The 16,605-nt window shown below is 37.8% G+C and overlaps 1 protein-coding gene across 3 annotated transcripts in view; it reads right to left on the bottom strand.

Annotated features, from left to right (window-relative positions):
- The window catches only part of astn1 (astrotactin 1), a 263,789-nt gene that overhangs the window by 191,824 nt on the left and 55,360 nt on the right, over positions 1-16,605 (bottom strand). For all 3 annotated transcript variants that reach the window (XM_053504192.1, XM_053504985.1, XM_053505503.1), the window contains exon 2: positions 9,349-9,539. In XM_053504192.1, coding sequence (XP_053360167.1) covers positions 9,349-9,539 — 191 coding nt within the window. The remainder of the gene's footprint in view (positions 1-9,348; positions 9,540-16,605) is intronic.

Below are 16,605 nucleotides of genomic sequence, written 5' to 3'. Positions count from 1 at the left end.
GTGCGACAATCCATCAAGCTGTTCATTTCTGTGAGGTCAGAAATATCAAGCCACACAATATGTTTTCTCGAGCATTGTGCCTGCGTAAACAATGCCTAAATCTATCCCCGAAATGCTTCCTCGACTGTCTGTAGAGGTGTTATTGTCATATGGGCTTCGTTCATTATGTTCTTTCTCCAGGAAAAAACACTATATTAGCAATCGTGAATGAATTTCAACCTACTTCTCTTCCAGGGCTGAATGACAGGATATTACCTCGAAACACCACAATCTGCCACAATCCCAGTTATTCCTGTCCTTGTTCTTGTTGAATAGGAATGTCACAAGTATAGAAAAAATAGATTACATTACAGGACTGGTCCCGAGACAATACCGTCTCTGCCCGGCATCTCTCGACGTTCTCTTACATCCCCTTTTCCTACCTCTTTCTACTTCTTCCACACCTCCTCTCTTCTCCTTTGTTCTCGTCCTGATCAAACTGCTCTACATTCACTTTTGGTTATACCTCGTCCCTTTTCCCCAGATCTTCCACTGTTGTTTGTGCACATTAGAGATGCGAAAATTGTAAAGGCACCTGAGCAATTCATGTAATGATATTTTCCGTGGTGTTTTGTCCGTCTAGCTGACGTTACTGTGTTGGCATATTCAATGGTCGATTTGTAAAAACAAATTCAAGAGGGATGGTATTTATTTTAGTTTTTACTACAACTAACCATACGAAATGATAGCAAAATATATAATTTTTTTTTATTTAATCAACTTGGAGCCATGAAAACAAAACACATGCATTTAAACATGCTATTGTCAAAACTATCATTTGATCCTTTCCAAGGCTTTCATCTGGGGAGGATTATAAGAGTAGAATAAAAATCCACAGTACATAAACATTAGTCATGAGATCATTTAATTTATTAGTATTGTAGTATTGTATGACTACGCACCAGTCAATTATCTACATTATTCTGTAGAATTAACAAATCATCAAATTACTATTGTGACATTTAAACATTTCTATTTTTACCCTTTTGCACCCAAGCGTGTAGGTGAAGCCACAAAGTCTAATGAAAAAACAAAGCCTCTTCTTTAAATCGAGAATAAAATTACACAAATTGGGTAGGGAAATCATCTTTTATAATCATTAAAGCTGTCAGTCATGGTGTTAAACTGAATCCTCTGTGTTCCTCACGTCTCTGCTGAGAGGGTTTGTGCGTATGTATATCATACCTTCAATTCTCTTCTTTTTAAAATACGTCAAAAGCTGTGCTTGGACTGTTCTCTTGGCCATTAAAAAATGCGAACAGCACGAAAAATTTGGCAAATTTGCGTGACCTTGTGAGCAGCACGTTATAATATTGAATTCTGATTGGATCATCGCCGTTATTAGTTTGAAAATGATCATACATAAAGAGTTTTAATATTTCATTTCCATGACAAATATTACATAATAGACAGTATTTCTGTTTGATCTTTCTTAGTTAGGCACATACTTTGTCATTTATGAAAAAAAAAACATTTTTTGATAAATATGTCACACTATAGCTAATCTGAGCCAGCCAAATTAGCTTTACACGAGCGCAGAACACCAGTTGAATCCTGAACTGGTTTGTGTGTGGAATTTCACCTCTACTTCCTGCATTCCTCCTGGTTCTCTGGCTTCCTCCCACCATTCAAAAAGTCAAGCTTGTATACTGTATGTGTGTACAGTATATATGCATATACCAGTCAAAAGTTTGGACACAAGTTTTTTGTTTTGTTTTTCTAGAAATTTATTTTTTCTACATTATAAAACTATACTGATATATTTTTTAACTATAAAATAACTTATATGACATTCGATAATTAAGTAACAACAACATCAACAAAAACAAGTCAGCTGCCCTCGAATGGTTTTTGTAAGAACAGTATTGTCAAGTGCATTTGCAATACCCATCAAGCATCAAACTGGCTCTTATGAAGACCATCCCAGGAAAAAAAGATCAAGACTTACTGTACCTCTGCTGCAGAGGAGAAGTTTATTTAGAGTCACCAGCCTCAAAAATCACCAATTAACAGCATTTTAGGTTGGAACCATTATGAAAGCTTTACAAAGCATAAGTAGCAGACACGTCTCAATATCATGGGTTTAGTGGACATTATTGCATATTTATTGCATACAAATCAGGAAAGACCATGGAACTAAAAGGTGTGTCCAAACTACTGACTGGTAGTGCATAGCTAGATAGATACAATAGATGGAGTACCTACTGTAGTTTGCAATTTATTTAAATTATTTACATGCATCATATACGTGAAATCAGTCTTGTTTTGCTTATTTTTTCTTTCTTTTTTTCTATTAGGTACCTAAAAGAGAGGAAGAAACTGTTTTCACAGTATGCAAATTGCTTGTCCAATGCAAGGACACACAGTTTCAAAATGAAGAAAAATTGAATGAATGAAACTCAAATTTAGATTATTAGATGTCTTTAAAGGAATTGGCTAAATTGGTAACTTGATCCCAGTTAAGACTATAAAAAGCCTTTGAATGTGTGTGTCCGTTCAGCTTCTGAATGGCTTACAGATTGCTGTTGGACGCTTTGGCCATCCAGGCCGTGCTCAGAAAGCATGTTTTAGAGATCGTGCAGATTTGATGAGACAGATGAATGGCTGCTGAGCCGTTTCGAACTGCCACGAGCACTCTGAAACACATAATTATGAAAATCACTATCCAGTTCACTGTGCATCCCTCTGCCGACACGGTCTTCACTCTAACTGCTTACCTTGTTTAAGTTAATTTCAAAGTACTTTGATGTCACCACCACTGTAGTTCTTCTTCTTATTACCTCTTGATTCGCACACAGCATGACTTGCACCTGCCCTAATATGGTGGTTAGGAGGTATGCATGCTAATTACGCAAAATCAGACACAGCCCTCCAACTCAAGATCAAGAGGGATTCATCATCCAGCTCGCTAAGGTAAGAGCGGATTGAGATGGTTAAAAAGTGTCCAGTGCATCTGGTGAAGATTTTCAGACAGGGAATTAAGAGAAAATTAAAGTGAAATCGAAGAGAATGTTGCTGGATGAGGCCAAGTGTGTTATACAAAATTATTCACAGTTTTAATCAGCATTAAGCACGCCTGCCTTTCAGGCATGATACTTCTGGACTTGAAGGTTAGGCCTACAATAACAATTTCAAGGATGTCACCCTCACAGCTACCTAATTCATCTTTCCCTGCTTTTAACATTGCTTGCCCCCATTTCCAGTACTCAGACATTGGTCACAATCTTGCTTTCTTGTGCTCTAGGGGATCACACACTACATCACTTTCTGCACAAGATCGCTAGCAGGGCTGAAATCCATCTCCTTAGTGTTCAAGCCTGTTTTATAAATGCTCTTCTTATGAAGATCAATGTTCACTGAATGTTTAAGGCTCAATCCAGTGGCCCAATCATAAGCCTACTGTAAATGCATTACATTCTAAAATAGTGCTAAAAATGGCAATACAATGGCACAAAACCCTCAAAACCAATTTAGAAAGGTCAGTTATCAGTGGATTTTAAAGTACTTGGATGTCACAACTACTTTCGCACTTTCGCATGACTTGCACCTGCCCTAATATGGTGGTTGGAAGGGGATGTATGGTAATTACGTAAAAGCAGGCACACTCCTTCAAATTAAGATCAAGTGGGATTCATCATGCAGCTTACCAAAGTAAGAAAGAGCAGGTTGTCCAGAAGTTAGTGCAGAATTTTTGCGTGCATATACCTTGCCAAGTCTTCAGTTTGACTTCTTGTAGCCATAGAACCATATCCAGATGGAGATTTGAAACATGACATGTGTAATCCCACAGAGGAGACCTACTGAGCAAAATATTTAAACACTATTGGCTCTAGGCCAATAAGAAAGACATTGATTTTTTTCCCCCTTTATTGCTGCTACTGCTCTCTATATCAAATAACTTAATGCCACGCTGTATGTTTCCTCTGATACTCAATCCTCTCTAATTCCCAGAAGAGAGAGAATTCATAAATAACTGGCTAGAGAAGAGTGGAGGGAAGTGTTTCCGAGCACTAACAACACTAACTCTACAAAGTCCAGTGGGTAGGTGTAGAGGAAAAATAAAAGGGGGAAAAAAACAGAGATGTAACCATCATAATCATATTTTAAGATGATAATGAGTTTTAAAGTGTAGATTCGTAATTCAACAACAAAGCAAAGATTTTAAGGGATATATAACATATAGGGGCAGTGGTGGCTAAGAGGGCAAAGGCACTGAGTTACTGATCGGAAGGTTGGCGGTTCAACCCCAGCTCCACCAGGTTGCTACTGATGGGCCCTTGAGCAATGCCCTAGAACTACCAGGTTTTTCTGACCCCTCCAGCTCTACCAGATGTAGACTAAATGGCCCTTGGTTTTAAACTAACAACTTAATCACCGACAATTGACTCCCATTCATTTAAGTATGTAATTAAGTAAGTAATTGCCATATTTACAGAACAAAGGCAACTGTTCACTTGTGATTAAGGATATTAGGTAAAAACAACCGGGCCAAATGGCCCCTCTCTGGTAGTCCTAGTAAGGGGCGCTGTACTGTATCATGGCTGACCCCAGTTACACTGGGATATGCAAAGAAGGAATTTTACTGTGCTGTAATGTATATGTGACAAATAAAGCTTAATTTAATTTAACTTCAGAAGGAAGAACCACAAGCTTTGCTTTTTAAAGTAAAAGAAATTCTTGTATAATGGAACGATGGGAAATATAACCAAACACTTTATGATAATAATAATGTCTATAGTGATTATATTGATGTATAGCATACCAAAGTAAAGAGTAGGCTGATAATCTTAAAGGTTGTTTTAAAGTAGTTGACAAAATAATTACATTAGCCTCCATCCTATTGTTTAGACAATCCAGCCGAAACAGGGGTAGGACTCAACGCCAAGTGATCTAAGAACATGCAAGCCATAGCACATTTTAGTGTCACTGTGGATAAGTGTGAGATTGGTACATTTTGGGCTGGAAAATGATGGATGGCAAAAGAAAAAAAAGAAAAAACTTGTTCAGGGATACCATGCCTCCTTTTACTTTAGAACAGTATCTACCAATATGTTTTTCAATAAACTGATATTAATGTGACTTGGCAGGTGACATTTATTCAAAATGTTTTTAGTTATACCTCTGTAGCTGGTAATGTTCCATCTGAGCAATAAATGGTAGCAAAGGAATGAAGCTAAAAGAAAAAAAACAACACAAAGAGAATAACTTTTCACTGGTAGAAAGCACTGAAGGCATTTTTGTTTGCCTTGAAGATATGAACTGGGTATAGTGTCCAACAGCCTGGTACTCTGCTCATTAAGAAGGAAATTCACAGGCACAGCATGCAACATGCATTTACTGGAAAGACTGTCATATATTTCTTCACCATAAGTGCTATCCAATCTATTGTACTTTCTGCTCATGCAGTATGGCCACATGTCAAGCGTAATGAAAAGTAATGAGAGGTTGTTTTTTTCCCCCCACAACTGGTCACCCTTCTTTCTCATGTTTTCACAATTCACTGCAAGGGCATAGAAGAGCTGAGCCAGCCCTCTGACAAGCATCAAACCATTGGGGAACGAGCAAATGAGAAAATGAGGGCTCTGTGAATGCTGTGTGAATGTAACACCCTGCAGAGGAGAGCAAATTGCTGGTTGCAAAATGCCCAGCCGACATGAAGGAGAGGCACATGAGGGACACCTCAACATGAAGAGGACAGCAACCGCTGGGAGAATGCGGGTACAAAAATGGGTGCAAACCAAGGTAGGTGAGAGCTTGTTAAAGAGTATGAGTTCCCGTAGGGGCCCTGAAGGTTGGAGAAACTGAACAAGCAGAAAGCGAAGGTCATTCATTCATTTGAAGTGGACCACCTTCTGTTCAACACTTAAGTGCCAGGTTACTTATGAGTTATAAAAGCCCAGCATTACCATGTACTTATGTTACAAATAACAGTCTGCAGCCTACAATAAAACACTGCATATGAAAACATAAAAATTGATAGCTTTATAGGAGAAGATTATATTCCCAGGCGCAAAAATGAGAATTTTATAGTTTATGTATGTAGGTGAATAAACATAAAAAGCAAATTGTTACAGTGAAAAGTCAAGCCGTACATGAAATTATAAATATCACTAAAGCTGAGAGGGATGCATCATTATAAACACTGGTATAAAGTATCTGATACGGAGCTTATTTCTATGCAACCATAAAACAATGCTTCAATTTCTACATCCAGCACCGCTTATGCTGATGTGAAGTTACTCTTATGTACATACGTTAATGACAGCACTCTAGGAGTAATTCATGATTACCGATGATAGCCAAAGCAAACCTTATACTGTGCTCTAAGAAAATATCCTACACTTAGATACCCTGAAGAAACATCTTATATTGTTTAAACAATGACAGCCAACCTGAGCAACACCAGCAATTGTGGTCATTAAAAATGAGTGCAAGGTGCCATGCACACAAAAGTCTTTGCCAGAATGAAGCCGCGAGTGTGCAGATAAATCGTCATACGTGACTGAAACACAGTTCCGCAAGCACTGAGCATTAAGACGCCCACACTTCCTGTCCCTCTTGCCAGGGTCTACATTTTGCTCACGAATCATTTTTAATGACCACACTGCCCTACAGCCCTAACACTCTCGATTAAACATGCTGTTCAAATCGCCCAATATTTTAGCACAAGTTCATCGCTAGCAGCACATGACAACAGCCAAAACAAACAGAGCAAAATAAAATGTTCCGTAAGACGCAAGATAAACACTAACTAGAACACCCGTTTTAGTATTTGTATGAGCAGCAACAGCTGACTTTACATGCACCCAAACAAAATAAAACCGCATCACGTAAACACCTCGATCTGGACTGACTGACCTGGATGCAAATCTTCATGTGCAAATTTCTGGCAAAATTTCATTTCTTAAGGAGGAAATACTGTATGTGTCAATCTTTTTTTTTTTATTACAGTATCTGTGGAGTTACTGTAAGCGATGTGATGAGTTTTAGAGAGGAGAATTTTGCTTCCAGTCTGATCTGGACTTTGACTAAAGTTTCAGATGGCTTTTCACATGCAGAGAAGTACCTAAGCAATCATGGATGAGACTGAATTCTATGAAAGCTTGTCATAATGCATAATGCAGGGTTTGTCAGAAAAGAAGAGATGTCTAAACTAACCTCAAAGTTAGAAAAAAAAACAAAATCTTCATCTTTTTCTTTTATGTTTCCAGCTAACCACAGCAGGCAGAACCACTACACATTTCAAAAAAGTTGTATTCTGATTAAATGCTTTAAGCATGTAAACACACATCTTCTTGGATCAGCGCCCACACAAATCTTAACTTAGAATCCCTAATGGGAATGATTTCAATCGGATTAAAGTAATATTGGCCATGAAAACGTGAATGATGAGCAACAAGGGACAACTACTTGATGCATACTGTATGAGTCTTTATTGGTGATATTAGGTGTTAAGTGCAAACTGGAGGTCTATACAAAGAAAGAAAAAAACTATGCAGATCCTACACGTGTGTACGTCATCATAGTAAGATGTCCATAAATATTCAAAAGGCAGAAATTTAAGGAATTTTAATTTGTGCTTGTTTATCCATAAAAAAACTACCATCAACCCTGCTGCTCTCATGATAAGCCCAACAGCAGCCAGGGGCTGAGGGCAGGCATTGTCCCCGGCATGATTAGTGCACTTAACTGGTAACAGCAAGAGATGCTCTATAAAAGCATACAATTTTTGAAAGGGGCAGAACTTAGCAACCGGCCCACCGGCCGAGACACGCGATGCAACCAGCCATCTGTTCGCCCCGTCGCTAATCTTTCTTTCTCCCATTTCACAATAACACACAGTTGCACTCAGTGGGGAAACTGAAGCTCTTGCTGAGCAGAGGGAAGGCGAGTGTAAAATGAGAAGTTAGGTTTACTAAACTGAGTCTGAAACTGAAGGTGTACAAGAGGCGGGTGAAAATTAAATACATAAGAGTTCTTGTTTGTGAGCTGAGAGAAAGTGACCTATCTAAGGAAAAAGATTTACAGTTACAGCTATATGAAGCATGTTTTTTTTACACAGCTACCGAAGAAAATGATTATAGAATAATATTTTTATATGAATTAGAATAGGTCTATAATCATATATGACTACCTACTTTTTACGCTATTTATGCATAACTTTCTTCTTATTAGTATTATTCATTACTATTTATTTATTCGACCTCAATAAAATTTTGCAAGCATCATGTTGATGTTAAAAATGCAGCTGTACATTCTGACCTCTTGCACATTGCACCCAAAAAAAAAAAACCTGCACACTCTCATACAACGTTCAACCGCTTTTATCTTTGATTACTGGGTGCAATGTGCATGTTTAAAAATGATCTCTCCTGCTCCCAGACCTGCTCTTTTACAATACGATCACAATAAAATGCGCCATAAATGTGATAACCTGGTGATTGGTTACATTCAGGTCATCAGCTGACTTCATTTTATTGCTAAGTCTAGACCGGAGCAACTAAAGTAACCCCAAATCATAACACTGCCTCCAGATCCTCCAGAGGCTTGTTCAGTGGCCACAAAACATGATGTCATCACTGCATGTGCTACCCTTCATACCATAATGCATGCTCTGGATTGGAGTCAGTCTAGACTTATCACAGCACATGAACTTTTTCCATTTTTCCAAAGTCCATTCTTTACAGTATGTTTTGTTTTCTTGAAACTTTTTTTCTGCTTAGTCTCACTAACAAGTAGGTTTTTTATAATCACACAGCTGTTTAATCCCGGTCTTATGAGTTCACATTACATTGTGTTGAACATTTTTAGTATTAAATGTAGGTGTAATTTCTACTTATGATATATATATATTTTTTTGCTGTGCAAATTCACAACATGTTTAAGTGATCTCCCAACATGATCATTCATGGATTAAAATTTGTCCCAACCACATTACTTTCATGATGCTGACTGTTCTGCACTATCCATTTTTGTATATGCTTATTAGTCATCAATCATTCATGCAGGAAATTCACCAATTTACCTGCCAGCATGTTTTGGAAGGTGGGAGGTTCCCCACAAAGACACAGCGAGTGCACATACAGAAACCCAAAACAGTAAGATCAGGATCCAACAGGGAACCCTGGAGTTTAAAGGTGGCCACCTTGCTGCCTGATTGTTATTGTGGATTATTGCTATCATTATTACAGTACTCTGCGTGGTAGTGTGCACCAGGTGGAAAGCAACGCTAAATAAATGAACTGAATCAAAATGGCACTTCTATTCTTGTCTACAGTGCATTTGTCTCTCTCTCTCTTCGGGGCCTACCATTACAGAGATGTGCAGAATGCGCAGCTCCTCCTCTGCTGCAGGGTCACTAGCCGGGTCTTCGGTAGTGTCCACACCTGCAGCATTCTGATTGCCATCCTGATGGTGGATGTGGAAAAGCAGCGTCCCGTTCTCCAGCCATTGCTGTCTCCAGCGCACTAAGGCTATGTCTTCCGAGCTCCCCGAAATCTCTGCAAAAGCACAAACATATTGCTGATCTTAATAACTTTTTCTACATTATATATAATGAAATGGTCGCGTTGAATAATAATAATAAAAAAAATGCAAATAAAAGGTAAACCCTCCTAAATTAAAAAAAAATAGAAAAATAGAAAAGAATAAAAGAATTATAGAATTATATTCTTATAGAAGAATATAGATTACTTCAGGTACTCTGAGATGATGTACCATGAAAATGCTCGGCAAATAATCAAACGAACTATTTAAAGATAAGGAAGTCTGCCAAATGCTCAAATGTAAATGCCAAAGTCGCACCAACGTTGATGCTAGCATGTGACTGTCAAAAAAAAATTTATATTTAGATATACATTTTTTTATGGCAAAGTGTGTTTGAATATTTTGGGCCCCTTTGTATACAGTAGTCCCCTTCTGATAAATTCCTGTTACCCTTAAAACATCTCAATTAATATCAAGGTAATGCAACAAAAACAGATCTGAGATTTATATTCACTACTAGATGCTGGAGCTTTGCAATTTAATGAGTATGCAATCTTAGTCTTTTACTGGTCGATTCAATTTCTAACACTGTTGGGGCAATTTTTTATTTGGAATCGATTTGCAATTTCTTTAATTATTTAGGTAGACTTTAAACAGATTACAAGTAAAAAATTACTTTTCAAATATTTCACATCTTTTGCCAAAAAAATTTATGTGTTTTATGAGAGTATGCAATACCACCACCTACTGGACCGGAGTGTGGAGCAGAAGATGGGCAGGAAAAAGATTACCGCTTTGAATTAGACGTGATGTTTAAAAAAAACCAGTCAACAACACGTTTTTTACTGCTTATTAAATTATTTCCCAGGTTTAATACTTTATAACCTATAAGAAATATAGCTGCTTGAGTCAAATCAGACAGTATAATTTTGCGCTATTTTCAAACCCAAAATTCTACCTATAATTCATATTTGAACCAAATACAAATGTTACTGTCTCCTTGGTCCACTGCATCAGGCATACTGTATTATTCCCCCGGCCTAAGCTCTACAGAAGATTTTCAATTTCCTTAACCTTCACTAACAATTACTGTACCCTAGTAGGTTGAATCTAAATGCTACGGAATGCAAGATCTCCAAGAACGAAGGCATTTGGATTCTCCAAAGCACTTTAAAACGTGGGCGAGACTCTTGTGTGCTGTCTGGTCAGACTTGGAAGCATTTCATGGTAAAGGTACAGACATATAATTATAAAGCATTAGGAGAGACAAGACAGAAGCTCTCCATGTGGAAGTGGGTTCTGCAGTGAGAGAGGGCACAGACTGTAAATTAACTAAATGTTGCTGAATAATTCCAGGACTGTGTTGTTTGAAGAGCATGCTTTAAACACAAAACATGTGAAAACTCAAATGGAAATGTGAAAAGTTCAATGGATTTTAAAACCTTTTTTTTTTTTTTTAACAAAGTAATGCATATAATGGTGTTATGGTGCAATTATCCAGTGAGGCTTTTAAAAAATAGTTGTGTGGCACATTTATGAAGCCAGTGGGGGGTAAAATGTGGATTTATTGATATTACATTTATTTATTCATTTATTTATTCTTCAGGCAGGTTTTGTGTAATAACTAACACTAATAATTACTATAGAAATTATTCTGTGATGCATAGCATCTCTCTTACTCACTATTTCACATTCCTTCTTGGATTTGAAAAACATTCACTTTCACATACACTTGGTTACTCGCGACTCAAACGTCCATTGAATTCTTTGTCTCTTGTTTTATTCTCAACATCAAAGTTCAACAGTTCTTATAGTATTTAGTTTCAACATCAAGCACGTTGTAGGCATTGTACATAAGCAACTCTAATAACCACAATAATAGCACTTATGCATGCATGCACTTCTCCTCTGCACACTCACACAGGCCTGATTTGCTCTAAAAAATATTTATATATAATTATTCTATTAAGCATTTGTATTAATTAAAAGTGATTCTGAATTCCATATGTCGTGTTTTAATTACTACTGGATTAAAGACTTGACCTCTTGTTGATGTCACCTTGAGGTGATATCAAAAAGTTTTAAGATTAACTCTAGAGCTTTATAAGATCTGTTTATTTGCCGTATGTTTTCCTCAGACGGCTTTAAACCCTGCAGTATAATTTGCTTTTTTATCCCAGGGGAAGAATTCTCAACGAACAATGCAGCAAATGACGGAAGATATGATGAACATGCAGCGTCGAGCTGCGGACCTGCTGCACCTTTTTTCGGTTGTGGAGATGATAGGCTCTTCCACTGTAAAGACTGTTGCTTCGTCTCAGGGGCATACCCATACACCCAAAGTTTCATCTCCGGTAATGATCCTTGACATGACTTGACATACTGCTCCTACCGCGAGAAGGAGTGTTTACATAATTATTACTAATCTGTTTAACAGGTATATTATAGTGTGCACCCCCGTTTCTGTTACATTTAAAACGGGCCGGATTGAGATGAGGTGCTTACATAATTCATTTTTAATCTGATTGGACTATGGTTAGTGGAATATTAAAGACACCTATACAGTCAGTGGAAAACTAAATATGTGGCAAGATATTAGAAAAATCTTTTTTTTATGGAGCTTTATATATCCTAGCAAGCTTATTTCATTATCTCAGCTTGAATATAATTCCTAAAATTAATTTCACACCTGCTAGCAACAACAGCAGTGCACATATAAAACATGACAAAGTTAAGGGGTCTTTTGAGGGTTAAGGGCTTTACTCAAAGACCCGGCAGTGGCAGCTGGGCAGTGCTGGGATTTGAACTTATGACCTTTCTATCAATATTCCAATGGCTTAACCACTGAGCTACAACTGCCCATACTTTGCCTTTTGAAGGTTAATCAACTGCTTACTGTTGGTCTGGGTGTCTATCCCATCCAGGCCATGGTAATTACTGTACAGGCACCACTCAGTGGGATAGTAAGCTCACTGTCGTTCCTCTATATTAAAAGTAATACTGGACTGCAGTGGACTTTGTCCTATTGAAAAGGGCAAGAGATAAGCCTCAAGTGATGCCATCAAGAGTTCGGGAGTACATGGTAAGGCAATATCTTGGAAAACAAGCAATGTGCTGTATACATTCACAGAAGAGCTTCCACACACTATACGAAGGTGACAAGGGTGCCAAAACTTTCCATTGATATTGTGAAAATGAGCTTGAACAGGAAGCTACAGTATCATCAGGGTGTTCTGAGCAGCAACAGGATAGCCCAAATGAAAGTCTTGATGGTGATATTGTAAACACAAGGAGATCTCTGCTTAGCCCCTGTGCTTCCATGTTGGATACCAAAGCTGACCATGACAGTGTTACTGTAGCTTAATCTAACTGACAGACTATTCCCCGTTTAGCATGAAAACAGAAAAAATCCCAGCACCTATGTCTAACGCAAATGTACTGGTACTTTATATCAGGCTTATATACACTAACTGTATAGTAATTTTGTGATTGAAAATAGCGTACAGACCACATGGTTCAAAAGCAGTCAGTACACTATAAATGCTTAGACTGGGCTTGCCAAATAATGAATGAATGATTTTGTGAATGATTTAAGTTTTTGTCAGTGGCAAACTTTTTTTTTACTTATTTGTACCTCAGATTTTTATCAAGTTTCACAAGAGCATGTAGATGGCAAGCTGCCACAATGCGCCAAAGCAATTCTCCAGCAATATGTTTTATAGTTTGGTGGGCAGGGGGTTCTCTTATATTCTGTTTCATTAAAATCAAACCACAAGACAGGTTTTCAATTGTACTTTAGTAACTGCATTTTGTGGGTTGCTTTCAGAAAGAAAAGCTTATTTCCTAAAACTTCTTCAAACAGCTTGTTATGAAGGTTATTGTGTTACGTGGTGGTTATAAAGGTTATTATGAAAGTAGCATGAAAGAAATTTGCAACTTTACAACCACAGGAAACAACTAAACAGATCTAAACAGATCTGATATTTTTGGCCTCTTTTTTGTTTTTTCCTCAGCATTCTCCTATACTGTACATTCCCAAACTAAGTCTTAATAAACTGTAAAGTATACAGATGGCTGTATGGCACTGGTGGTGGGTGTTTCGGCGGCCATGCGGAAGTTCGATTCCTAGCCAGTGCACCAAACCCAGCCACTGGATGCTGGTCCGAAGCCTGGATAAAATGGGAGGGTTGCATTAGGTTCAAGGCATCTGGTATAAAACCTGTGCCAAGCTTATATGTGGCGACCCCTTCCTGGGAGCAGCCGAAAGACCAACAACAGATATAAACTACTCACAATAAGTTAGGAATATTGTGAAAGACTTAGTGGATGTCATATGGTGTTTGTTTTATTTCAGACATTTATGATGTTGCTCATGAACTTGGTGTGTCTTAAAGCTTCATCAGCAGACTTATCTTGTTTACAAGATGTAAGGGGTACTAGGGTTTCCAGACAAACCATTCAACCAAGCCTCCATCGCTTTGGCTTGAATGCGAGATGACCGTTGCAGGTGACTCCACTGACACCAAGACACCGCCGTGAACGTTTGCAGTGGGCACAAGACTGTGTGACCTAGACAATTCAGCAGTGGCCTACTATCCTGTGCACAGAAATAATTGTCGTCAGCGTTGCTGGAGAAGGCGAGGTGAGCGATACGCTGAGGTCAACATGGTCCCCAGGGTTTGCTTTTGTGGAGGAGGTGCAACAGGCATCACCAGTCGGCGCAAAACAGATTTGGTTATTGTACATGGCTCAGTCACTGCAGGTTCTTACCTCAAAGACATAATAGAACCCATCATCATCCCCTAATTCCGCCAGCACACCCCCAAGTTTCTATTCATGTATTATAATGCTCCACCACATCGTGGCAGAATTGTCACAGCTCGACTTCAGAAAGTTGGAGTGCCTCATATGATATAGCCATCAATGTCCTCTGACCATGAGCCCCATAGAGCACGTCTGGGACCAGTTGAAGCAGAGACTGGATGATCCCCACCGCCACATGTCCTGGCAGAACTGTGTGTAGCACTTGTGGAAGAGTGGAACGCATTGTCTCAGAACAACATCATGAGGCTCAGGAGGAGCATGAGACGTCGCTGTCAAGCTGTCATTGCGGAAAATGGTGGAAACACCCGCTACTGACATTGTCAATTTTTATTATTTGGGGCTATCCCTGTTATTGTCTAAATTTTTGGGGTAATAAATATTAAACTAATGAAAATGGTGTTTCTTCTCATACATTATTGGAAATATCAAAGGGAACTTTTACTTATTTCATTCAAATTCAGAGCAAATAGGAAAAGCTCTCATGTAAATATGGCTGTACATTAATTTATCTAAAAATGCTTTAGATAAAGAACTAAAGAAATTTACATTTAAAAAGAAAAACACAATGGGAACATTGGGCTAAACGAAAGGAGTGTCTATAGAATAGAGAAAAAATGCCATGCACTGCACCCGTATGACTACTATTCCAAGACATCATGCAAAACAGAGGTGGAAGAATTATGATATGAAGCGTCTTCTTTGCAAAAAGTACTGGGGCATATACATAATTGAAAGAAACAAGAACGGAGCAGTGTACCGGGACATATTAATGGAGAGTTTAATCTCACTGGTCAAGAAAATTATTTGGGGTAGAAGCTGGGTGTTTTATCAAGAAAACTGCCAAACTGATGCAGGACTGGTTGCTTAATCAGAAGGCAAAGTTACTTGTATGGCCTTTGCAATTTCCTGGCTTTATTTATGCAGAAGATTGAAATTGTGAGTCCATCAGAGATACGCTGATAAGCTTTCTGAACTGAAGATGATTTGCCGAGAGAAAGTGGACAAAATTGACAAAATGGACAGAATGTTGCAAAAAGGTAATTACTTTTTACAACAGACCTGTCAAAAATGTAAGTTCCATTTTCTCCTTTGTAAACATATCATAGTTTATACTTATACAGTAAATAAATACTTCAGTTCATATGTATAAGGACGTTATAAGTCGTGTAAGTCACATGTATAAGTCATGTCATAATGTGGTAAATTTGTCATGGATACATGAACTGGAAGGACGTTAAATAAAAAATGTTTCCCTCACTATAATAATAAAGATTCATAGTAACATATACAACATGTACTAGTATACTGTATAGTACTATACTTGTATACTAAAAAAAACAAATACATATGGTAATACATGTTGCAAAGTCTAAAATGACTTTAATTTTTCTTGTTTATAAAATTTTTTAGCACTTAGCATCTATTGAACTTTCAGTCATTTCAGGACAGCAGTAACAGACACTGTGCATGAACAGAACTCACATCCCCTGAAGATCAAAGTTTATCTTCACTGACTTGTTTCAAGGTATATTTCACTGATGGTGCCAATTTTCCCCCTGAATAACAATGCACAAGCGAGCAATCAGTCAAAGTCAGATCTGCTTTACCATCCCATCCAACACCAGGAACATTAACTGCAATAGCTCGCGAATGGTAGTTTGTTAAGGTTTTAGAGCTGTGCTTAATATTGTATATGTGGTGATTAGCTCCAAAGATGATGATGAAAGTGTGCCTCCATGGTCCTTTGTGATCACTCAGCTATTCCCTGAGTTCATGTAAAATACATAACAAGAAAGAAGGAAGTTTGCAGAAAAATAGTAAAATGTTGACCCAAGTTAACCTGTGTCCCATAAGGTCAGCATGTGCAGGATCCTGTTACTGAACTATAAGATTTACTGAGAGTTCTATTATGTTGGTTTGTTAGGTGGACATGAACCTACATACAATAACATAAGTAGTTTTGCACCTGAACATGTGCATCTTGGTCTTTGCTCATTTCCTATTAGATAAAAATATTATAGCAAACACTACAGTGTTTTTGAACATGAGTGTAGTAAAATTACTGTAGTACAGTAAACCCCAGCAAAAATACTACAGTATACTAAACTACAGTTCACTACTAAAGTCAAATACTATACTAAAGGATGTAGTCACTATAGTAAATGCTACAGTTTATTACAGCATGTAGTAAACTAATGAACACTGCAGTTTACTACAGCATGCATTAATTACTATACTACATGTTATTGGTGCTCT

Source organism: Clarias gariepinus, chromosome 1 (assembly GCF_024256425.1).
Source record: "Clarias gariepinus isolate MV-2021 ecotype Netherlands chromosome 1, CGAR_prim_01v2, whole genome shotgun sequence".
Taxonomy (NCBI): domain Eukaryota; kingdom Metazoa; phylum Chordata; class Actinopteri; order Siluriformes; family Clariidae; genus Clarias; species Clarias gariepinus.
The sequence above is the reverse complement of the archived record's forward strand: the minus strand, read 5'-3'. Positions and strand labels throughout refer to the sequence as shown.